The sequence below is a fragment of the Falco naumanni genome, chromosome 7, assembly GCF_017639655.2.
Source record: "Falco naumanni isolate bFalNau1 chromosome 7, bFalNau1.pat, whole genome shotgun sequence".
Taxonomy (NCBI): domain Eukaryota; kingdom Metazoa; phylum Chordata; class Aves; order Falconiformes; family Falconidae; genus Falco; species Falco naumanni.
In genome coordinates this window covers 30,843,788-30,869,390 of record NC_054060.1, presented here as the reverse complement: position 1 = coordinate 30,869,390, position 25,603 = coordinate 30,843,788, and the positions used below count along the sequence as shown (strand labels likewise).

Below are 25,603 nucleotides of genomic sequence, written 5' to 3'. Positions count from 1 at the left end.
TGTGTGTGGGGGGGGGGGGGTGGGTGGGCGTGGATGGGCGCATGATCTTATTAATGTATATAAATATCTGAAGAGAAGGTGCAAAGGGGATGGACCTCAGGCTCTTTTCAGTGGTGCCCAGTGACAGGGCCGGGGCAATGGGCACAAAACGAAACACAGGAGGTTCCTTCTGAACATCAGGAAACACTGTTACTGTGAAGGTGACCAAGCACTAGCACAAGTTGCCCGAAGATGATGTGGAGTCTCCATCCTTCCGTGAAGATACTCAAAAACTGTATGGGCATGGGCAGCTGGGGGGTTGGACAAGGTGACCTCCAGAAGTCTCATCTAACCTCAACCATTCTGTGATTTCTGATAGCTGATGGTTAATGATTCAAGTTTTACTTTATTTTCTAAGGTTTAGGGAATTAATCAGTACAGTGATTAAATAAAGGAGTTGGAGAAGAGTCACGGACTGGCAATGATAGGAGATGGCTTCATATACTCTCTAGAAATCCTTTCCCATGGTGCTTCACAGGCTGAGAGATCCCACTCACCAAAACATGGGCTTCAAAAATGCCCCTCCTCTTACACATGCAAAACTGGTAAGAAACCCCTTGTCACTATCTTGGGCAAGAAAAACATCTGTTCTGCATTAGCCACATCTACAGAAAAGCCTGGGGGAAGTTGAGGAAGATGTACAACAAGGAGCTGGAGTAAGACACATACAAACAACAGCAATCTTTTTGCGGTAAAAATAAAAAGAAAGGAAAGAACTATGAGTTTTTCAAATACTCTCTTTCCACCTTGGTAAGATCATCAAGGTCATGTGAAAGAAAGCAGCCACATATTTTAGCATGCAGGGTTACCACTCTGCTCACATCTGGTCTGACCTCTTCTTTTCACAGAGCAAACCATTTCATCATGTCCTTTCTCCACCAAGACCAAAGCTCTGCTTTGTGCTAGCGCAGATCTTTTGCAAAAACCCTTCCAGCCCCATTTAGAGACTTCACATTTTCACTGTGAAGCCCATGATTCTAGGCATTGGAAGTACAGAATACACCAACATGACTTTTTTCCTAATTCACCACAAAGTCCTGCATTATTCTACGTGCTCCAATCTATCCATCTGCAATAGCGTGAAAAAGTACCAAGTTCTTTTGTTTCCTATTTACACCCAAAGGGAATTAAAAACATAGCAACAGCAAGATGCTGGGGCATGAGTGGGAAGGTGAAAATGTATACAGGCTGCCTCACGTCTGAAATAATCTGTACAGGGTACATTTCTCCGTTTCTTGACCTTGTTGTAGACGGGGTAAGTTCAGAATTATATTTAAAACCAATGTGTATGTTTAAATAGACCAGGCAAAATTTGCATAGCTGCCTACTGCTGTCAATGTTTCTTCAAACAATTCTCTCCTTTCTTTTCCTCTACTGAGACTTGAAAAGAATGATAATTTGATCCCACGTATTAGTGGCCGCTTGTCCTCACAGATATTTTCAGTCTGGAAGGAGTGAAGGAGCAGAACAAATAGCAGGTGCAGGGGGGAGTGGGGGAGTGGGGAGGTGGGAACTCTGTGAGAAAATGCAACACTGCTGATTCTGTCTTCAGCTCAGCTGGATTGCATCTTTCTTCCCCAGCACCATTTGAAAAAATAACACCCTGAACTTGCAACACTGTACTCAAATTCTTGCAAACAAAGTGAACATCATCAGATCACACACCAGATCAGGCCAGCAGCTGCTTCCCCTTACAAGAAGTTAAACTGGGTATTTCAGAGGAAGATGCTAACTACCTCAAACTGAAAAACTGTGGAATAACATACACATAAAATGATTGGTTTTCCTGGTTCTTTTTAATTACTTTCTGATTCACGGACAAAACTGGAAGAATTTGTACCCCTGCTTTGAAAAAAAAATATCTCATAATCTGCATTCATTCTCATGATCCAAAACACGGGTCTGTTCTTAAGTAGGAGCCTAGCAAAACGTTTCCCTGTTCCTACCCATTACTCGAATTAAAATTCCTGCATTTTAAATAAACTGAAGATGCAGGTTTAACAATTCCATACAGTTACAAAAATAGGACATGAAGAAGGCAAGCATACTGATAGACATGAACTAGTCTCTGCCTTGGCCCAGCTGTAAGGCTGTCCTTCCAAGCATGCAACTTCTTAATTCCTCCATGAATTTTAGTCATAATTAAATATTTTACATCTACAAAACCACATCTCTTGCTTTAATTAAGACTTCCAACTTGACAGCCCTCTGACTGTGGGGCTAACTGAGCCAGGGATGACTTGTGGCACACTTCATGCAACAGCTGAGCCAAAGGTTTCTCTGAAGGGGGAAAAAAACCCAGAGTACTAAATTTAAAAAAAATTAAATTGGTATTTCTTTCAAACCTTAGACACTATGACATGACTTGAAGCTGTTAATGTTGTGCCTGGATGTCTGAGGGAGTGCAGGAGCACAGAAAGGAGGTAGGCAATAGTCAAGCAAAGCAGAGCACCCAAACACTTCCTCAGAGAGGGAAAAGCTTTCCAGATGGGTCTCTGATGCTCTCTCAGCCACTCACTAGGTCCATACACCACTACAGAAATTATGTGGCGTCCAAGGGGAACACAGTATTTCCAGCTTAGAACTTGATCCTACCACCCCTCCACTGTCAGAAAGTCCAAACTATCTCACCTGAAACCCCTTATTCACCATAGCATGTACTTTTCCATCAGCTACTCTTCCAACAAGAGTAGTATTATGCCCACGCATCTTTCTTCCTGAGATTCTGAATCGGTCATTGTTTTATACTGGACAGCTGGGATAGGAACAGCTCTGCAGCAGCTGCCCTCCTAACAGCTCTTCTCCAACACCACACTCACTGCTCACTCTGGGTTCAGGGACCTTCTGTGAGCCGCACTCTTGCATTGCCACAAGGAGCTCTCTCTCTGCCCTTCTGTTCACCAGTCTCCTTCCCATTAATACATCCTGCAGATCAATCCAGTACACAAACACTCATCCATCTCCAACACCCTCTCCCTCATCCTGCTGCCTTCTCTAAGGAGAAACGTCATCCAGGTCAAAGATGCTGTTGCAGTGTATGGCAGAGAATGAAAAGGACCAGGCTAAAAGATGTCCAAAGAAAGTCCAGCCAGAGAGGCTTCACCAAGCAGAAGTGATGCTGAAAGTGATGGGACAGAAACGAATCACTGTTTCCTAACGGCTATCTGGAGACAAAACTTTTTAATCCCTCTCATTTCTCCCAAAGTGAAAAAGCAGGCAGAGATTTGGTTAGACTCCATCAAAAACTGTGAACCACCTCACCGTGCTCCCACTCGCACCAAGGAGCGAATCCCGGTGCCTGTCCCACAGGGACGTTCCCACCAAGGCACCGGGTCAGAGCCGGGCAGTTCCCTCAGCCAGGGTGAAGTCCCTGCCCTGGCACAGGCTAATGAGCAAAAAAGACTTGGGCTGTTTTGATCTACTAGTGCTTCAGCCACCTTCCCTGTACAAACCTCAGCAGTCAATAGCCCTACCCATCACCTTCAAAGATAACAGCAAATATTTTCAAATGTAAGTATCCACAAGCGAGAAGACTCTTCAAATTCTCCCCATAATTTCATTAGCAGTTGAAAATCCACAATCTCTCTGGAGTTTTGTAGAGGTCCAAATACAGATTTAGCCACCTAGCTAGCAGCCACACTGAAAAAAAATTAATTAAAATCTCTAGTTCATAAACTATACTATTTTAGAGCTAAATTCATACCTCAGAGTTTATGAAGAGTTCAAAATCTCAAGACGAGATATCAATGTTCTTTATAGTGTACTTGCTCTGGAAAATCTAGACATGACTAGCTCCCCCTAATAAAACATTACTGTAGCTCTATTGGGTTGCAATTAACCTTTTTGTCAAGGTTTGTCTGGTCTTAAAAGGATCAGAAATAATGATGGCTTTTAAATCAGTGTAACAGGGAACTATCCAGTATCTTAGACTGCAGTGAAAACACTTGGGTTAAGACAAATATTTTGCGTGAAAAACAACTGCAGAGGGTGATTTCAGCAATGCTCATGTTAATTCCCACCTGCAGAAGTATAACGAACACCTCCAGACCATGGAAAGGTGGTTGTTCTCCTCCTTACGGAGGAGATAACATACAGAATGCTTAAATAATATATACTCCATGACTTACCTACAAAGGCAAAGAGCTAGCACTGCTCAGAGTTAGGCAGCACGGAATGCAATTGACAACACAGATCATCCTCTTGCATCTACAGTTAGCATCTACAAATCTCAACCATTTCTAGATATTCGGACAGTAAAATCATTACAATGGCTGTCTGTTTGCTCTTCATTGTAGGTGAAGTATGGCTGAAAGAGCTCATGGTCTCTTCAAAAAAAAAAAAAAAAAAAAGTCATCAGCCTGGGTTTGCTTTGTTAGAGAGAGAGGAATAAATGAGATTCCTGAATAAATAGAATAATAGTCAAACAATGCTCAAGCACTCCCACGATGCAGTAAAACAATTTACAGACTGAAGAATCACAGAGTCTATTCAAATGTAATTCAAAATATTAGGATACATTTCCTGATTTGAAATCCTGCGTTCCACTGTCTGATAATGACTGTACTCTTGGGATTTTTTTTTTTTACATCTGACCTCCGTTCTTGATCAGCATTGTACCCCCAGTTACCACCCCCCCACTACAGCTATTGAGGAGCTCAAAATGGGTGGAGAATTAATGGGTAATATCTTGGGCATATCACTTCACCTTTCTGAGTTTCAGTTTCTTCTCCTCAAAATGAAGATAAGGCTAATGACCTACTTTGCAAGCCATTTTGAGATCTACTGATGAAAAATGCTAAGATTTACATACCACGAGACTACATTTGGTATACAATGCATTTTTAAATTTAATTCTGACATAGCCATAAATTTACAGCGCACAACTTCTTAAATTCCATGTTTCTGCAACTGAAGCTAAACCTTATGCACACACACAGGGCCACCAAGAACTTATTTCCCATAAGTATATAAAAACAAGTGTAAATTTGGGGAAGAAAAAAGAAAAGACTAAGTCCTGTAAATGTCAGTCAACTGGCTTTTAGGAGTTTGTCAGATAGCAAAACGGTGCCATTCAGTGGTCAAGGAAAAAGGACTATACCAGCTCAGGGTCAAAAGGAAGGCAGCTGCTAGAATTGAAAAAAAACAGCATATAATAAAGCATACGGGGTGGGAAGACAGAGGGACCTTGTGAGCATGTGAATGAGAAATTATGGTTAATGAGAATGGACGTGGAAAGCTAAAGACATATGGGAAAAATCCTTCTCTGGCTGGATTTATTACAGTAACAATGAAGTTTTTAAAGGACTCCCAGAGTACAATCAAAAGGCTTTCTGCACCCATATGCAGAAAGGGCGAACAGGCTGACCCCAGTAATTACAGGTTGCTCAGCTTGATCTCAGTGCCAGGCAAAATGCGAGAAAAGCTGATCTGAGTTTCAATACGTTTAATAAGAAAGAAAAGGAAAGGAACATCACGAATGGCTGTCAATACAAAATGATGTAAAATGCCCCACAACGTTAATTTCATTATTTTGTAAGAGTATAAATTTGGATCAGGAAGACAGCCAAATGCCTTGACAGAACAAGCTGTAAGCCAAATACAATGGCCAGCCAGAGCCACACATATGTGTGATGTACGCCAGAGAGGCATGAGCCAGGGCAGCTCCCTATACCAGTGCTCCCTTTCTGGGCATGGGCTGGGAAACAACAGGGACCATTGACTTGATGCAGCGGCTGCCCTTGGTTTTCTCCCACCTGCAGCCAAGGACCCAACAGCTCCCAAATCGGCACAGCCACAGTGCTCATCTCGTAACACCACCTCATCCTGGTGCTGCACTTGAACCACCTCAGAGCCACAGCCTGGCCAAATCCTCTTATACGCTACTCTTCACTGAACTGACACTGTGTGACACTCTTGACAAAATATTAAGACTACACAGTGGAGGGGTCTGCAGCGGGTCTGCAGACAAGTTGGTTGACCTTGAAGACATAGTCGTGTACCCTTGAGACAGTCACAAATTGTCAGGTATGTAAACGGGATGTGAAAACCCGGAACTTAAAACCGCAGCATATGGGCACATACAGCAACAGCAAATAGCAAGCAAGAAGAAGATGACAGAAAGCCTGTCAGGGTCTGACACATGTACTATCTAAGATACATAAGCAATATGACAAAGCAGTAAAGAGCCATTTTGTCTGAACCCATCTACAGTGATATGGTGTTTTTCAGTCCGTCTCGACTTGTGTCACCATAACAGTTTAGTAAATCATGGGTTAAATGGGTGAAGAACTTGCTACCTGGCAGATATCAAACAAGAAGTAGCAGAAAACAGTAAAACATTATTACCGAGCACTTTCTGGACAGGTCCCCTTCTATTCAGTCCTTTTCTCTATGGTTTGAAAGTCATTGTAAGATGACTGATAAAATGTCCAGATGACAAGAAGATTAGAGGAATGTTAAACAGCAGTGAGGACAGTCGTGCAAGATGATGTGCTTGATAACTGGGCATCTGCCCATTTATCTCCAGCATGGGAGCGGGAAATGTCCCTAGCAAAGAACAGTTCTGAAAAGGATCCAGAGGTCTTAGTAGATGAGCATGTGGTTTGCTTTGGCTAAGTCACCTGCTCCTTGGATATACAACAGTAAGAGCTAGGCTTGGAGAGGCTAAGCAATGGCAATATTGAGAAGTTAGCTGTGAACTCACCTGGCTACAATACTGGCCACAAAAACTGACAAGGGAACTGGAGGCTGAAGTCCGTGCCACCACAGCTTCATCCCTACTGCTGCCGATGAGCTGAATTAAAGTGCAGGTAAGTGTCTGTGCATCTGCCATCACCAGATGTATTGGGTCTGGCTGAGCCCCGTAGCAGCCCTCCTGGTGCTGTGCTCGCACTGGCAGCTGGAAAGGTGGTGGTAACACACGGGTGTTTTGCCCGCTGCTGAGCAGCGCTGGCACAGCACCAAGGCTGGCCCTCCAGCCTTCCCTGCCCCTCACTGGCAGGCTGGGGGTGGGCAAGGGCTTGGGAGTGGACACAGCCAGGACAGCTGACCCCAACTGACCAGAGACATCATTCCATACCATATGGCATCTGCTCAGATCTAAGTGCTAAGAGAAAAGAGGAGGACAGGGGGGCATCCATTATTTATGATGTTTATCTTTTGGAGCAACCACTACACATACTGATGAAGCCCTATCTCCCGGGAAGTGGCTGAGCATCACCTGCTGATGGGAAGTAGAGAATAACATCTTCTGTTTTCCTTTGCTTCCGTGCACGCAACTTTTGCTATTGCTTTGTTAAACTGCCTTTATGTTGACCCACAAGGGAGTTTTTTCCATCTTATTTTCTCCCCTTTGTTCTGCTGAGGAGAAGAGTGGGAATCGCTCTGTGGGTACCTGGAGTCCAGCCAAGGTCAACCCAGCACACCAGACCTCCAAATTCAGGCTGGACAGAGGTTTAAGGAGCTCAACTCATTCAGTTTATCATAAGAAGGTGGAGCGATGACTTGATTATATGTGTAAATGCCTTAATGGGACTTTTTTAGCAAGTAGAAAAAAATGTGTAAGATGCCACTGCAAGAAGCTGAAGCCACGTTACTTTAAATATGACGCTTTTTTAAAGCCAAAAGTGTAATGAAAAAGCAAAAGAAATATGAAGGAATGTTGTGGACCCTTGGGCTTTTCAGACTTTTAAATCAATACTGGATGTTTGTCTGGAGGGGATGGTTTAGTTACACAAAAGTTAACGGGTGCAGCAGAGGAGTAACTTTAGTGAAATGTGATGCCCTGTGATATACCGATTACACTCCTAAATATCTCAACTATATTTATACTTATTATTACATATATGGTTTATGAATGTTCAGTTTTCTACATAGAAAGGGTATCAATCTACAAACAGTTACTGCTTCAAAGATCAACAACCAGTTTAATTCAATCTCTCACAGGGTTAGATTTGATTTCAATAGGATTTCTTTTTCATTGCACTTTAGCTTCTAGAAATTTACAGGCAGTTAATGTGCACTGTGGGTTGTTGATGGAGCACACAAAGGCCTCAAAAGGCAATACTCGATTCAGAAAAGTACTTTATTTCTGTGAAGGAAAACAAACAGCCCTGGATATGGAAATTCTTTCTTCTTCATCATGGTGGGTCTCTGACAGCAGCAAAGCAAGCAAAGGGGGATAGAAATAAAGCCTTGGAGAAGGACCTCTAGGAGCAATGAAAACAGAGAGGAAACTCCTTGTGACTGTTCAGCCTTTGCAGTGTCTGCTAGAAGCGCCACAGCACGTCACTAAAGACAGTAACTACAGGAACAGGAGTGAAGTGACCTCGGAAAGTTTTCCTGGTTACTAGCAAGCTGTGCTCATCCAAAATGGATGGTTTCAAATACCAAGAGACTGCATCATAGCATCATTCCTCTGAGCTGTCTACTCTTGGCACTAGAAGCCTACCTGGTGTCCTGGCAAATGACCACTTCTCTTTACACACACAGAGCCTCAAAGTCCTTTCTCAAGGCCCAGATGTCCTTGGATGCTGCATTCCAGACCCAGAGGAGGACGGAGGGATGGAGGTGATCTCCTTGGTGCCTGAAGGCACTGGGGGTGAAACTCTGCAGATCAGAGCAATAGGAAGCAGTGCCAGAACAAGTCTGTCTCCACAGCACCAAGACCCTTGTTATTACAGCCATGGAAAAGTGCAATAAAAACATGGCAAGGGTATCCAAATTCTGACCTGCTAAATTACTGTTGTGGATTACCGTCAAGGTGATGTATTTAACAGGGTACGCTGTGCTTCAGCTAAAGGTAGAAACCTCATTTTCATGCTCTAATCCCTCTACCCACTTCTATTATCACCAGGATTGATACCCCCTCAAGAAAAAAAAAAGTTCCCATGTGCAACTAGTTATATATGCTTAATAACTTGCACTTATTAAAGATAAAAAAGGATCAGAATTATAGGCTTAGCAAGGATTAGCCAGCAAAAGTGCGTATTTCTGCAACTACCACACTTTTTATAGCCCTGTCACACTCTGAGATAGAGTTGTATCATTATATAGAGTTATATAACCATAAAGAGTTATATCACTGGAAGCATTACAGCATTGTCCCAGACACTCTTGATTATCAAAGTCTGGATCCATCAAGTGGAAAAAAACCCACCCAAGTTCAGGATACTGCTGTGCCATCTCCTGATCCCATCTGTCAACAGCACACAGTCCTGAGCTGTGGGGGCCTCATTAACTCATCTTTGCATCCTAATTCAGCGTCCCATCAGTACTCACCAGAACTTCCCAATGACTTCCAGCAGCTGAAAAGCTTGATATTTCACTCAAGAGACTCAAGATAACCAGTAAGAATCCTAGCTGAAAAAAAATTCCAAGTTTACCTAGAGGCCACTTTTTCTTCTTCACTGATGACACAAAGGGAATAAAGCCATTGCACAACTAGGTGAAACTCCGCTTTTGGCCAAAAAAAAAAATACCAGTTTTTTTCTAGCCTTAAACTTTCAGTTTGCTATAATCTACAACACTCCTGGCTTCAAATGATGTTAACATTTTAAGTGGCCCTATTTGCCCTTCTAATAGTTAGGGCTCAGAAAAATGACTTCATTTTTTTCTGACAAATAAACATAAGATTATTACCACTGTGTGTCTTTGGAGCGACTGAAAGTCTTCAGATGTTTTTAAAAGGCCATTGGGTAAAGACAGAATAAAAGCACAGCAAGCTGATAAAAAGCACCCAGCTGTGACCCTACAATGGTACAAACATAAAAAGAAAGATTCTTTGGGTTTTATCCTCTGGAAGAAAACACACAATATGACCATTCATATGCTTGTAACGACCTTCCACCTCTGCTGTGCTAGACATTCAGCCAGGACACCTGGGGATCTGGCCCTCCACCACCACAGGCAGGATCTACTGCTTGGTACTGAATCCAGATCAGACAAATGTTCACGTTACCAAAGAGAAGCAGGAGAAGGAAAGAAAGAGAGACCAGACAAACAGCACAGCTCCTTCACCGGAAAATAAGGCATTGTCCCAGTCACTACCAAGTGCGGCCATCATCTCCTGTGACATCATCTCTGCTGCCACTAATTCTCACACCTCTTCTTCCACACTGCCACCATCCACAGCTCACCCAGCAAGCCAGTAAGGAGCCCAGGCACTACAAACCATAAAGCAAGTCAACGGAGGGTGTTCTCCCTACCCTCCAGACTTGTTGATGGCACCTGCATCCAGGTGGCTGACATTTCCTTCCGTTATTATCTTCACTGCTTCTACTTGAGATGCTGGGTTTTAGTTTGGGTTTGTTTGTTTATGGGGTGTGGGTGTGGGGTGCATTTGGCTTTTTGTTGTTCTTTTGTTTTTCAGTGGCTGTTTATTTTTCGTTTGGTTGGGGTTGGTTTGGGTTTTTTTTGTTGTGTTTTGTTGTTTGGTTTTTTTTTTTTTTTACACTTTCACATGGTTAGACACTTCAAGTAATTTTCCATTTACAAGGAATCAGCAGTACTTCTTGGTCACTGTTACAGTGCTATACATCATAGGTCTCCCACGCATTGCCCAGTGATAACAGATGCCCGAACAGGTAACAAGAAAACAAGTCAGTCAAGTCTTTAGTGTCGAACTGCCCATACCCTCTCAGAAAAGAAGGCTTTTGATCCCTGCCTTTATGTTTTATCAGAGGAAGGTCGGTTTTAAATATCCCTTTTCTCCAGTCTTGCTTTAAGTCCAATAAGTTTTAACAGCTTTCTGGACTGCAACAAATTCACAGTCTCCTGGGTGACCCAGGAAAATTTTTCATTACTTTTACTCCCTCCTGCAAGCAAAGCCTCCTCCTCCTCTCTGACAGTATTAATACACAGCAAACAGTGAGCACACAGGTAAGTAGTGTCACAGTGCCCCAGACCTCTCTAACTCCCCTCACTCACACAGGGCTAGTCCCCATGACGCCAACTGTATTTTTTGTACTGAGCCTGTAAACAAGCACGTTTTTGAGCCTCTATCGGAGAAAAATAAATCCCAACTCTCCCTTGCAATGTGCTTTGTAGTAAGACAACTATTTTCTTTTATTTGTATGTCCTGTTTTCACAAATACAACAAGCTTCTCAACACTTCTGAGCAGTTCTGCATCCTCAGCACCTGGGTACCACTCCCTGCCCCCTGAAACTGCTGCTCCCTTGCAAGATCTACAAGAGATGCTGACCGCACTGCAGCCACCAGAAGCAGATCTGGCAAACCCAACCATTTATTCCAGGAGCCAGGACACACAGACACCCTGCAGTGTAGATACACCCATTGTTATGATTTAAAAAACAAATCTTTGTACCTCATAGGAGTGTGATATACTGAAGCTTCACAACAAAGCAACATACCTTCGAACAGTGCAGAATATATTGGTACAGAGATTATTGCATAATGGCATCAATATTTTATTTCTGTTGAATTTTTTATCTCAAATTTACTGCTCCCATAAGTAATAGACAGTAACTCATCTGCACCACAGTTATTTATGTATTATGTATTGCATGGTCCTGGTAGAATTTCTGAAGCAAAATCCTTCTTTTAAAAGGGAAAAAAAAATAGCCCTTTCAATGACAACTCCCAGCACTCAAGAGCAGTATTTTACCGAAATACTTTTTACAAAAGTTTGAATTTTCTCTACTAAATTGTAATGTATATGTTTACCAATCTCACAATTCAAAAAGAAAGTGGCCTGACAACTTCTAAGCACATTGTAATGTTATCTGCAGGGACAATGAATTATGCACCTCTCCTAGCACTATGTCTGACAAAACAGCACTGAGATCCCAGTGCCCTGGGATCTCACAGATCCACCCAGTTGACACACCAAGGGTAATGCAACAGCGCTGTTTCCCCATCCTTGTAGTAAAATGGTGCAAATATTTGAATTTTTTTTATATGAAGAATATAAAAGAAAAGTCCTAATTTCTGCAAAAGCAGCAGAAAAACTGGGTCAGTGGTGTGTAATCATGGAGCTTGTTGGACATATCAATGTTAACCAATGCTCTAATCAAATGACCTTAAGCAAATTCTTAAGACTCCAATCATACACCTTAAAGGCACTTGAGAGACTGTACTGCTTTCTGCGATGTTTCGTTTCAAGGTTTGTGGAAACAAACCTCTCTGGCTGCCGACAACAATATTTTGCAATGCTCGTCGTCAATACCTGGCATTTTAACTAATGGTACCCTTCACTGGGGAACAGCAGTACACAAGTTACGCACTTCACAGCTATTGCTCTTTCCCATAGGAACATTATTGTTCCTATAATGGATGCCGGGTGGATTCTGCTCCTCCTCAGCCACAAGATGGGGAGGAGGAGAGCTCAGTCCCCTCAGCACACCCCTGCCTCCCCAGGGAAGGCAGCAGAATACAAATCTCCCAGGCCAAGAATCCAAAGGAGGCAACATTCATCATTTCTACATTTGGGAGCCACCTCCAATGTTTTCCCTGTCCTACCGCAGCCATGCGCTCCTCAGTGCAACTACATACTGTGGGAAGTGGGGTAGAGCCAGCGAAAGGGGGGAGGGTTGAGGGTTGGTTCCATGTGAGATACATCTCAGTCCCCCCACACAAAGCATCAAATAGGTAATCCTACAAGAGGATCCTTGCAAAGACTGGTTTTTTTTCCTTTATGAGTTCCTACTACGTATTATATACACTGCAGCAAGCAGCCTGTCTGATGCCTTCAGACCTCTACAACTGAAGTCCTTTCAATTAACTAGCATTTATCCTAAAAAAAAAAAAAAAAAAAGATTATTTCCAGGCAGAAGAATTCCACGTTAAAGAACTGAAAGTGAAATAAAGGAACATTTGCAGTTTGCCAGCTAAATTGGAGAGGCAATAGAGCTTACGATGGCTGAGAAGGTATTCCTGTATCAGGATCTTAGGACTTCAAGGATAATATACCCTCCAGACAAAAAAGTTCTTATATTTGGCATTAGCCCAAAGAGAGGCTTTTTGGTTTATTTTAAGTCTGTCTTTATAAATCTACTTTTCAGTTACACAAACTCCTATAGTAAGCGTTACCTAGATCATAAGAAATTAGTTCAAAACCTGTTTGCATTCAAATGACACCAAGTTTATCCTAAAGAAGACAGCTTAGAGCACACGTTGCTCTCAGTGAGAAAACAAGCCTTTCTTAAACATGCAGTGAAAAATATAGCAAGGAAATAATCATCAGAAGGCAACTTCCAAGAGAAGATAGGATGTGGCTGCTGTGGCATAAATGCCCTTCTTTATGTAAGCATGCATTATTTTACCCAAAGCAATAAACAAGTGAACCTGACACAAGACATACACCTTATAACCAAAGCAGAGGATGCTCCTAGATCCTCTCCACCTTTCCCCCCCCAGTTCTCTCTTGTGCCAAGCTGCGGGTCTGGCCATGGGTCGTTAGGTGATGAGAGCATGGCGCATCTCAACACACATCACCACCAGCAGCTGTGAATTAACACGTGCGAGGTCCACTGCCATGCAGTCACCATTGCTGACCAATAACAAAGGACCCAAACAGGCTGTTTCTTTTGCACTTCAGCTCCAAGAGTAAGAAAGTGAGGAAATATCAACACCTCAGCACAAAGAAACTGAAATTACTTTTTTCTGAAAAGAAGATGCCAGCCCCTTAGGAGAAAGGTCTCACAAAACAACACAGTAATGACTCAAAACTATGTCATTTTTAGCAAATGCCAGCTGTGAAATTACAAAGGAAAAGGAAGGTTTATGACTCTGGCAAAATGTTATTAGGGAATTTGTACTTGTGGTGATTTGTCTTTTATTTTTAAGCAATAATATAGGAGAGTGGCATTGAAACTCTTGATTCTGAATTGTCTGAATTCAAGACAGATCACAGGCACGACATCCCTGCCACAGGACTGAGCTCAAGCATGTACTTTATAATTTACAAAAAATAATAGTGTATTTCATATTTACCTTTTGTTGAATCATCTTCAATCGGTTGTTTGAACAAAGTGATATCCTTAAAAGTGCACAAGAACAAAACGACTTTTTCATGCTCATTTCTTATAGGTGCAATTTGCATGTAGAACCAAACTGGGGTTCCTAAAGCAGAGAAAAAGGTGAAATTGGACTGTGGTGCAGCACAAACTTTCCCCAGCCTATACACAGAATATTTCATTATTTATATGTTAATATAACACACATGTAGTTTAGGACCATATCTCAATACTTCTACATCTTCCAGATCTTTCAATTTTACCTCTGCAAAGGAAAACAACATATTCTCATTTTTACAGCTTCATTAATCTAATCAGGTGATAAGCAGAGACAGGATGTTTCATAAATCTCCATTCTGAAATAAAACATATTATTCTTCCTCTCTTGTTCTTTTTTTTCCCCCGGCACGTCTCACAAACTTAGTGCCTGCAAGGTAGGAAGGCAAGAAAAAAAACCAAAAACTGATGGATGTTATCTTTGATTCCTCCTTCATAATATGGATAACATTGAGCGATCAAATCCAAAACTGATGGAGTATACTGTCAAATGCTCAAAACTTGATGTTACTCCATTATTTAAGAGGACCTGAGCTAATCCAGACATAGCCTCTGATGTCCTATCAGGACAAATCAGGAGATCCGATTTCCTTTTTGTGTTTCAGGTCATACTCTCCACTTCCTCATTGTCCTGCCCAGTGGAGCACTCTCACAACGCAGTTATCTCTATTGAGCTTTTGAAAGAAATACAAAATATTCTTCAAATCCTACCACTCAACAAATAAACATCAAAAAAAATGTCTACAGTGTTGGAGTGGTTAGCACAGCTTTTGGTAAATCCTCATTGTTCACACAGGGCTCCTGCAGGTGCTCAAGAGCTGAAACTGGTCTTGTTTCCTCCTTAGCTGAAACGCACATGGCAGTCCCCTATCAACATGCAGATCTGCTGTGTAAGGGTCAAAATCCTAAAAGACTTCAACCAATTCGCTTTGAAGCATCCTATTCAACTGCAAGGATATGAATATCAGAGATGCTTTCCATCCTGCAAAGCTCCATGCCCATGGCTGTGTCCCCTTCCTCCCAAAATTGCACTTACATACACTGCACTATAAATACCTTCACAACCAGCTAATTACCTCCAGGATTTGATGTGCTTTCAGCCAGTTGACATAATGGCTTTTCTCCTGAGCTCCTGAATGCCAGCCTGTGAGCTGACACAGAGACAAGCTGCTTGCCCACTGTTATCCCACAGGCACCACTGGGTCCCCCAAACCTCCTCTAATGCACCACATCCGAGAGCTGTGCCAGGAACTGCAGGATAGATGCCCAGAGGGCAATTAAACCCATTTGGACTAGGACTACTGGGGGAAGGTTAAAATCCACAAGTGTTCATGACAGAATTCAGCATTACTGAACTGGGATTAAACCAGTAACTCACCAGCAGTAAACTGGAGAAGTGGGAGAGATGGGGGACTGCTTTTTGTGATAATTCCAAAGCCATTATGCTGATTAGTTGCTTATCTCAATTCCCAGTTGCTAGCCCAAGATAAAAGACTCTTTCATAAGCTCTAAAACAGAGTGCTGCAGCTCTCCAGAGTAATACCATACTTGCACTTACACCTGGCAACTCATTGGCAACTTTTGAAAGGCTCTGAAAGTAAGTAGGCAAAATAACCTGTTCAACAGCACTGATAAAAATCAAACACAGAGGCAAGGTGGCTACTGCTGTAGAAGCAGCAATTTGGGCAAAAGCAGGCAAAAAGATTTCCTGAGTATTACCATATATACACATATATATGCATGCCTAACGTGGTTGCTGAATAGTTTGGTGGGCAGACCTGAGGACTATAGATGAGGGAATTCAGTAAAGCAGAAGAAAGTTGTAGCAAACTTTCAGGTCTGAACCTGAAACCTGCAAGCTGGGATAAAATGTCAAGGGGGCACGTGAAGTCAGCAGTCATGTGGGTGCTGCCAGAGAACATCAGCTCCTAAAGATCACCTCTGTGGCAAAGGAAAGAAGGATGGGAAAGCAACCTGCAAATCTCAAAATCTCCCTCTGCCAAAAGCATAAAGGGGGGGTGGGGGGTGGGGGGTGGTGTTTAGTGCAGGGCAGAGATTGTACCACATCAAAAATACACAGCACCTCTGGACATACAGTTTGAAAAGATGGGTGGGAGGGTGCTCTGAGAGCATTGCAAGCCCCATTCAGGGTCTCTGCAGGTGACAAACACAAGCCCTTCCACAAAGTAACTGCCTACATCTTGCAGAAGTGCCTTCATATCAACAGATAACTATTATTTCTTTATCTGTTCCAATATTTGCCTGGAGGATAAAGCAGGCAGTTTCTTGAAGGACCTTCCACAAGGCTCAGAGTATGATAAATGGAAGCAAACCCTGGGCAAACCAGCTGCTGAACTGCAGCCAAGAGGTGAACCTATAAGCATTAGCAAGAGGTTGGAGTTTTGGGCTTTGCGTGATGGAGAAGAAAGCTGGCAACAGATGTTAAGGATGGGAACTGACTCAAGCCTGAAAAGAAATAAGAGTACTTTTCCATAAAGTCGTTCTGTAATCTTGCATAACTTACGGAAAGGACAGGCTTGGAGATCTGGGCAAAGGTGAAGATTTTATTAAGGCAGCTGCAGCTCAATAAATCTCTAAAGCATCATCAAGCTCCAGCAGACAATCCACAAGCCAAAGCAAAAAGCCACTGGCTTGTTACAGAAAAGCCACCAAGAGAAGGCTTACCTCTTTTCATACTTAAAAAAAGTAGAAAGGAATTTAGTTCAGGACTGGCCCATGCTAAAGTAGGGGCTGCCAGCCCAGTTAATAACAGAAGCGAGGATCAGGGAGAGCACTGGGTCTCTGGGATCCTCTTAGGAAATCACACGGACAGAGGGCATGGCAGTGCTGGGCACCAGCACAGGCAAAGATACCCAACACAGGTCTGCCCTGGGAAATTCCTCCAATTCGAGGGGGTGTCCAGGTGACCTGCACAGGGAGTGGGCAGAGAAGCAGAAAACCTAGAGAACAGACGCATTCCCATGCTGAGGCACTGAAAAGAGGTCCTTTGGAGGGCTGTCCCAGGCACCTACAGAAACAGCTGGACTTCAGAGCTGCTCTTGCTTCTCTTTTTAATTAAAGTGTTGGCTAAAATGCTTTGAAGCAGGCAGAATTGGAGAAATCTAAAGACATTTCCCTACTGTTTAAGTGCACATACAGGAAGATTTAGTCTAAAAAGGGAAAGTGGGAGTAAAGCATAATGCATGCAAGTTTGATTCAAGAAGACAAGGTTTATGATGAAAGGTTTATGTGAGTTTGCAGTGAAATGGGGCAGTCAGGCACAGGTAGCTCTTTCCTGAGGCACACCATTACCTTCCCTCAGCCACAGCACGCAAAAGAAACCTCCAGCCTCCATCCCAGCACCAAAGTCCATGGGGGTGGGGGGAGGCATGGCCCTGGCTACTGGGCTCCAGGCAGCTGAACCAGGGGGAAAGCTTCCCAACCCCACAGGACCTGCACCTGTACTGGGCAATGGAAGTCAAATGGAAGAAAACATCTCCATCAAGATTGCTCTTGGCTTGTGTTTGACGTGCCCACAGACACAGTCAACTAGACTCATTCTGCTCAGGGTAGAGGAACCAGCTTTTCTGGAGCATGTTTCATGTGATAGTTTTGGCTCACTGCCTTGGGAAGATGACCTGTGCCAGTAGAGGAGGCTGCTCATCTGCCCCGACAACAGCATGGAATTCAACCGCCAGCCCAGGAGAAACGTTCACATTGCACAAGCCCAGCGTGAGACCACACAACAGTGTGGTTTTGCTTAATATGTGCTATTACATTGATAAGTCAGAAGTAGTACTACCCACATACATGGCAGGACAGAAAATGTGACCAGAGTGACTCGTGGTTAAGACAAAATGAAGAAAATCCTCTCTGGTTCTGGCAACCTCCTGTAAACTCAATGCCACCAAGAGGAAGGGACTTAGGTCCCACATCTCATTAAGTTACGAAATTCCCTGGTTTTCTAATTAATCCTTGAGTTTTATGCCAAATCTAGTACTCCTACCAGAGCTCATACGTGTTCGTTTACACACCACAGAAGCATCTTGACACTGCTGGGAGCATCCACTCACGGCAATCACGGTCTGAGTTCTCACTTGTGGAGACATGGGGGTGTTTCCTGAGGGATGTGGGGGAACCTCATTCAGGATTTCTTTTCACTTAACCCAGTCGGTTTCCCTTCAGGGAAACAATCCTCAAAACTAAATATATTTTGGAAAGGAGGAGTCAGACTAGAGGCAGCAGGGAACAACTACTATTCTTGGCCACCTGAACACCTGCCCTGAAAACAGAGCGCTCTTCTTGAGCTGTGGCAACCAAAACACCCGTTTCTTCTCTAAATCTTGCCCCAAATTTACCCATATGTCAAAATAAAAATTTATTTTAGTTTATTATATACTTTAAATATGTTTTATCACTCCCAACACCATACAGAAGTATATACATACTGTTTTTCTTGTAGAGGAGAATTTCAAAGCAGTTTGACTCATAGTTGTCGAAGGTCTGTCTGACTTTTTCAATGGTCTTCTTGTCTGTCAGTTCACCATACATAAAACTGAAAAAGAAAAAAGGTTTCTCTTTTTTTTTCTAAAAAAACAACCAGATGTTGCAGCCACCTTAAACAGCATAAGCATTGGAGATGCTATTAACTGTCATTTACCAAAGTTTAATGATGATTTACACTTCATTTAAATATTTAGCATGTCAAAAGAAAACCTACAGCAGTAACTATGACCACCTTTTTACTGTAAATGACAACAAATAAATCTACTGTAACATCTCATTAAGTGCTCTTCTGAACATATCTTTAAGGATATGTGGTTAGAAAAAGAGCCAATAGCCTATAAAACCATTATTGACACAGATGCAGGCCATGACAATATTGCTGTCAAAACAAAGCAAGCTGAACAACACCTCTAAAACCTCCTAAATTTTGTTTAATCCCCTTGAAAAGGCTTCTGGAAGAGGAATAGAAGCTACTACAGGTAAAGGCTGTTGGCTGAATTGATGGTTACAAACCTAGTCTTGTCAAGATGCATCTGGGACAATGAGATAATCAGAATCCTTTTACCAAATACTGGCAAACAGAGGTGGGATTTAACCAGTAAGAACTGATGACTGTAATGCTCTGAAAACCCCGCACAGAAAGCAAGTGTATGAGTTGTCCCAGTGTAGCCATGTCTGCACTACTACCAAACACAACCAAATTCACCCTCATTTTCCTTAATGTATGCCACTTTTCTTTATTATTTTGATGAAAATATGGAAAACATTAAAATGCTTCAGAAGACTCATCCCTCTCCAGGCTGAGAATATCAAAATGTAATTTTAACTCTGCTACTTCTTGCTACTTGATCATCTCATCTTTGCATTCTTTTCCAGGTCAGACCTTCAGCTGGTGTAAGAAACCCCAACCCCTGACCTTACTTTTGAAAGCCTTTTTAAGAACAGCCAGGCTTTTATTGTCATGCTTCCCTGGATTAAAAATAAACGAAGACCACTCTGTGCAAATTCCCAATTACAGAACTGAAGGAAAATGGAACATGGGATAAAAGCTTTCAGACACTTGGATGAATATACTTTTAATTGATCACTTCTTTTCCCCCCTCCCATTTTCTTTGTTCACAAACAGTTTGAGCTTCAGCTGAAACGTACGAGACAACCCTGAGAATATGAAAGAGAAAAGCTATCGCTGCCTCTGTGGTTTCAATGCAGCCTCTCTTTTATTGATCAACAGACCTCCAAAGGTTCGATAAACATTTATTTTATGTATACTGCTCTGAAAGAATAAAACGGCATAGCGGTTAGTGACTTGGAAAGCATTAAAATACTCAATGAAGGCCAGATCATGAATCTTTTTTTTACACTGCCAACCAAGGGAGGTAAGGGGGCTGCTCCCAGGGGCTGCCCAGCGTGGGTGATGGAGGCAGACACAGGGCATCAGAGTGACTGCAACATCTGTAGGTCACTACAGGTCCTTTTTCACTGGTAACACAAGGAGAGCTATTGATAGACAGCACACCATGACTGTTACCTTTGGGACAGCACTGTAACGGAGATGCCACTACAGCGACTGACAGGAAATGGTTTTACCAGGGCACAAAGCTTCATACAGGTACTGCTTATCATTAACATACACGGTCGTCTTTAGGAAATGCAAAACACAGCCTACTGCTCATTTCCAAATGACCTGCCTTTCTTTCCTGAGTTCAGCTGATAAACTTTAATACATTGATACGTGATATGAGGGGGGGGGGAAGAGTTTGATCATTAATTGTTTTCAATTATGCCTTTTTTTTAATGCACTGATGAGGTAAAGCAGATCACTCTGCAAAACAAAATAAGAGCTGATAGTTTTCATGCAGCCTGTTGTGCAACTGAATTATCTTTTTTGTTTTCTTGAGGTTTTAAACAATGTTTCTCTTAGTCCTGAAGGAAAAAATAACAAAAATTTGTTAAAGTGCTTGACTTTACACAGCTTATAATATAGATAATCATTAATTAGCATTAAAATGACAAATTATACTTGGTGTTCAGAGTGGTGGACAATACCACTTAGCACTGCTAAACAGGATAAATCAACTTTATGTTTTAAATGAAAGCCAGTTTGTTATTGCAGTAAACCTGTAACACTCAAATCTTGCATTATTTTCACACATAAAGAGACATTTTAAAGGCTTGTGGAGTAATAAAAACATTTTTCAGAAGACAATTTTTAAAACACTGAAGAAACCTCAAAGCCACTCACTGTACAAGTTATATAAGACCTTTGCTTATCACAGGTTTAACTTAATTTAATTTAGTCTGTCCTATTTTGTACACATGGAGGGCCTCCTACATCTTCAGTCAATCACTCTGTCTTTTTCTGCCTCATGTTTTTTGTTATTTAGTGCTTGTCAAGTGCCTTCAGCGCAAACTTACAAGACATAAATATCAAAACCACTCTGCTACTGGGAATCTTACTACCTAGAAAATAGACTTACCAAAGAGAAACAAGACTTATTGAAATATCTAAGATTGTGCCTTTCTCTGAGTAATTTCCTTATTGATGAAACAGACCATTTGTCGTTTAAGATGCCTAGGCTACCGCCTCCTTTTAAAAGCATTCCCAGGCACAGAAAAGCCACATCTGAACCTTTGTTACTGTGCTCTTCTGTCCTTTGTCAGGATCCAGAGCAGCAGCATCAGAACAGCTCCAGGTCTGCAGCACATGCCAGGGCAGTATTTAACAGCTGTTTGTGAGGAATTACTCAGGACAGAGGACAGGTGAAGCACAGAAGGCATATGATCCTACACCCAATTTACAGCTTTCTTCAGCCAACACTGTTGGATGAAAAAGGTGTCAATTAAACAAATGTCTACCCAGGAGGCACAGCAAATACAGTACACATCAACAGATCCAAAAATTTGCAAGTTAAAGAGCAGGTACCATTTCTAAGGAGAAATGGTGCAGCTCCCTAGATCCCGCTGGCACACTCAACAAGGTTTCTTTGCACAGCTTTAGCAGTGTAAGGAGGCCTTCTCACGAACACAAAAATCGGGCCATGGAGGTGACATCCCAGTATCAATGCTAACTTTTTTCAAGTCCAGCATGCTGTTCCCATCATGCAAAATCCCATTTCTTTGAACACAGTGGGAATTTTGCCATTAGCTTCACTGCAGCCAGGATTCCACTCTCAGACTTCTTTTAATCCCACTTGCAATGGCAGTAAATCAAAACAAGGGAGAGCAGAGATGTTGACTGGAGCACTGTGAGTGTTGCAGTGGAAATGCTACCTGTAAACAGCAGCTTCAGCAAGGAGATTCAATTCCATCCCTCTGTACAGCTGGAAGGCAACACACACAGGGCCTAGGAGCAGGTTTCCTCCTTGAAAACAAAACCAGCAACCAACTTCTCCCAGCCCAGCGTGAAGCTGTCAGGTGCAAGGAAGGGTAAGGAAAAGCAAAGCCTGCAGCAAACGCAGACTGTAAAATGCCAGGGCAGGTCTATTTACCAGCCACTCAAAGGGTGCCTGCTCTTCCAAAGGCTTGATGGGAACACAGAGCTTAACTGATAAGCAACAGTATTTAGAAAATGCTGATATTACTTGCAATAATAATTGGATTTTAATTTTTTATAACTGTTAATTCTTTCAATGTATTCCTGAAGACATACACTGTCATAACTGCAGGCAAATGGGGATGAAACAACTGCATGCTGGCTGATCTATCGGTGCACCTCCAGGCAGGGGCGTATGCACGGTTAATTGAAGGTTAGAGGTGCCACAATTGCAGATGGACTGTTCCTCCTGGACCATCAGCTCATTTTCATTTGACACAGTAATGCTTCACCACCACACAAGTTCTTCCACCTAAAAATTTTAGCGCTCACTTATCCCAATATTTCTGTGTATCAGCCCCACCTAGAAATGCAAATTTGGGTGCCATGTGCACCCAGGAAGAACACACATTGGACTCCCATCACGCAATATTGATGAAGCCTGACCCCTACATACACTGTGCATTTCATACAGTGCCCAGGAAACTAGAGAGACTGGCACTTATACTGTAGTATTTTTAAGTGATTTTCTGGCCAATGGGCACATTATTGCTGATTAAAAAGATGAGATAATTCCAAAATCAAAGGGATTACCAGCTTGTCACAGGACTAACTCATCGCCTGAGCTGGAACAAAAAACACTCGCACCTCCAACATCTTCAGTTTATCCATTGCTCCCTGTGATCAGTACAGCCAAGACCACCTGAGACTGAACATAATCACAGAATCATTTAGGTTGGAAACGACCTTAGAGATCAGAGTCCAATTAACTAGCACTGCCAAGCCCACCACTCAACCATGTCCCCAAGCACCACATCTACACGTCTTTTAAATACCTCCAGGGATGGTGCGTCCACCACCTCCCTGGACAGCCTGTGCCAGTGCTTGACCACCCTTTTGGTGAAGAAATTCTTCCTGATACCCAACCTAAACCTCCCCTGGCACAGCCCGAGGCCATTGCCTCTTGTCCCACCACTCCTTATCTGGGAGAAGACACTGACCCCACCTGCCTACAGCCCCTGCCAGGCAGCTGCAGAGCCATAAGGTCCCCCCCCAGCCTCCTCTTCTCCAGGCTCAACCCCCCCAGCTCCCCCAGCCGCCCCCCATCAGCCTGGTGCCCCAGCCCCTTCCCCAGCCCCTGCCCGGCTCCGCACACGCTCCAGCCCCTCCATGTCTCTCCCGCAGTGAGGGGCCCAACGCTGAACCCGCCATTCCAGGTGCAGCCCCACCGGTGCCCGGCGCAGGGGGACGGGCACTGCCCCGGCCCTGCCGGCCACGCCGCTTCAGACACAAGCCACGATGCTGCTGGCCCCCTCGGCCACCCGGGCACGCTGGGGGCTCATGCCCAGCCGGCCACTGACCAGCCCCCCCAGGCCCTTTCCCCCCAGGCAGCTCCCAGCCCCCTGCCCCAGCTGCCGGGGGCTGGTGTGACCCAGGGGCAGGGCCCGGCACGGGGCCGGGGTGACCCTCGCACCACCGGCCCGGGCCCCCCGCACGGCCTGCCCAGCCCCCCCTGCAGAGCCCCCTGCCCCCCCCGCAGGTCAGCGCTGCCCCCAGCCCGGTGCCCCCCGCACACTGACCGCGGGAGCCTCGACCCCTCGCCCAGACCGGGACAAAGCCCCGGAACAGGCCTGGCCCCAGCGCTGAGCCCTGGGGACACCCCCTGTGCCCGGCCGCCAGCGGGAGGTGACCCCATTCCCCACCACGCTCTGGGCTCGGCCCTCAGCCGGCTTTTCACCCAGCGAGCAGCACCCCCGGCCCGGCCACCCGCTGCCCCTTTCTCCAGCAGAACGCTGCGGGGAACGGCGTCAAAGGCTGTACTGAGGTCCAGGGGGGACAACACCCACCGCCCTTCCACCATCCACTGGGGTCACCTTGTCACAGAAGGAGATCGGGTCCATCAAGCCAGACCTGCCTCTCATAACCCCGCGCTGGCTGGGCCCGATCCCCGGCTGTCCTGCACGTGCCGTGTGATGGCACCCAGGGTGATCTGCTCCATAACCTTCCCCGGCACCGAGGCCGGCCTGACAGGGCTGTAGTTGCCCGAATCCTCCTTCCACAGCCCTTCTTTAGACGGGTGTCACATCTGATGACTTCCAGTCAACCAGGACCTCCCCAGTTAGCCAGGAGTGCTGATAAATGGTGGAGAGTGGCTCCGTGAGCACTTGTGGCAGCTCCCTCCGTACCCTCAGGTGGATCCCATCAGCCCCAATGCAGGGTGTGGGGTGGGACAGACAGAAAGAGGATATAATGAATACTTGCTGGACTACCCAGGAGAAAAGCATGGACGAAAGCTGATTTGAAGGCACTATACCTTACAGGTAGGAGAAAACAGACCAAATGTTGCAAAATTTGTAAATTGTCCTTTATCATCCTCATGCTCAGTAACAACAGTAACTCAAATCAGGAGCTAGATTTACATAGTTTGTAACTGTATTTTTCTTTAGTTGGATTTTTGACACCGAGAAGCTATAGAAACAGACCTTTCCAAAACCTGTGTTGAAGGTGCGGCACCGTAACTCTCTTACCCCAGAGCACTTGCCTTAGAACAGTAAAGCAAACCTTATACATAAAAATTGCTTTATATATAATGTAACATAATCTGGGCATAATATAGCAAATCTGGACTGAGAGCCTGACCCAGAAAATAATTTGAATAATAGCCCCAGATATCAAAATACCTCCAGTGACATTCTGTTGAGTAAGCCTAAGCAGGCACCACTGGCCTTCAAGACTAGTTTCCATTCCATCCAGCTGCACAGCCCTGCATTAGGGAGCAGCTCCAAAAACACTGCTCTGGAAGGCTACACAATGCATGTCGAGACCATGCTGAAAACCTCTCCAGCTCTCCTTTAATGTGCAAAGACTGGGATGCCACCTAAGAAGCGGGAAACATCACACTACATGTATAACTCCACCAGCTAAGACCCTGACACAAAACAAGTACTCAACATGCTTTGAGTGTAGAGGCCTCTCCAAAATCCTGAGATAGATGTATAGAATGAAGGTTAAAGAAAAAAAATATATATCTTTGCTACCAATTACATTTTCCACAATAATTCCTCCTTGAATTTGCATCTGTATGATTCACCCGTATGATCTACTTGAATGTGGTCAAAACAGGATCCTTCCAAATAGTAACTAGAGCCCATCACATTCACATAAAGCACTCAGATGGAATAAACCTTTTGGTCTCCTCAGTATTTGAGGCACAGGGGAATCATTATCAGTGAGGTACTGCTAAACCTTCACTTCCTCAACATTTTCCTACAATTTCGTACTATATTTGTGATTATTTTAACATGCAAAAAACTATAAAAGTGCTGGCTCAGAGCAAACTTACACAGTACAATACACAGGATAGCATAGAACAAAGGGGAAAGCATGTACGTATACTCAGGATAGCTGTGATAAGGTTGTTTCTTTCAGCCCCACTAAGTATATCGACTCTGTTACTACTGTGTGAATGAATATTTCATTTCAGCAGCACATGCC

The 25,603-nt window shown here is 43.7% G+C and overlaps 1 protein-coding gene across 1 annotated transcript in view; it reads right to left on the bottom strand.

Moving 5' to 3' along the window:
• KCNH5 (potassium voltage-gated channel subfamily H member 5) overlaps positions 1-25,603 on the bottom strand; it is a 160,162-nt gene that overhangs the window by 120,090 nt on the left and 14,469 nt on the right. The window contains exons 3-4 of the mRNA XM_040602321.1: positions 18,519-18,625; positions 13,991-14,119 (exon numbers count right to left, since the gene is read on the bottom strand). Coding sequence (XP_040458255.1) covers positions 13,991-14,119; positions 18,519-18,625 — 236 coding nt within the window. The remainder of the gene's footprint in view (positions 1-13,990; positions 14,120-18,518; positions 18,626-25,603) is intronic.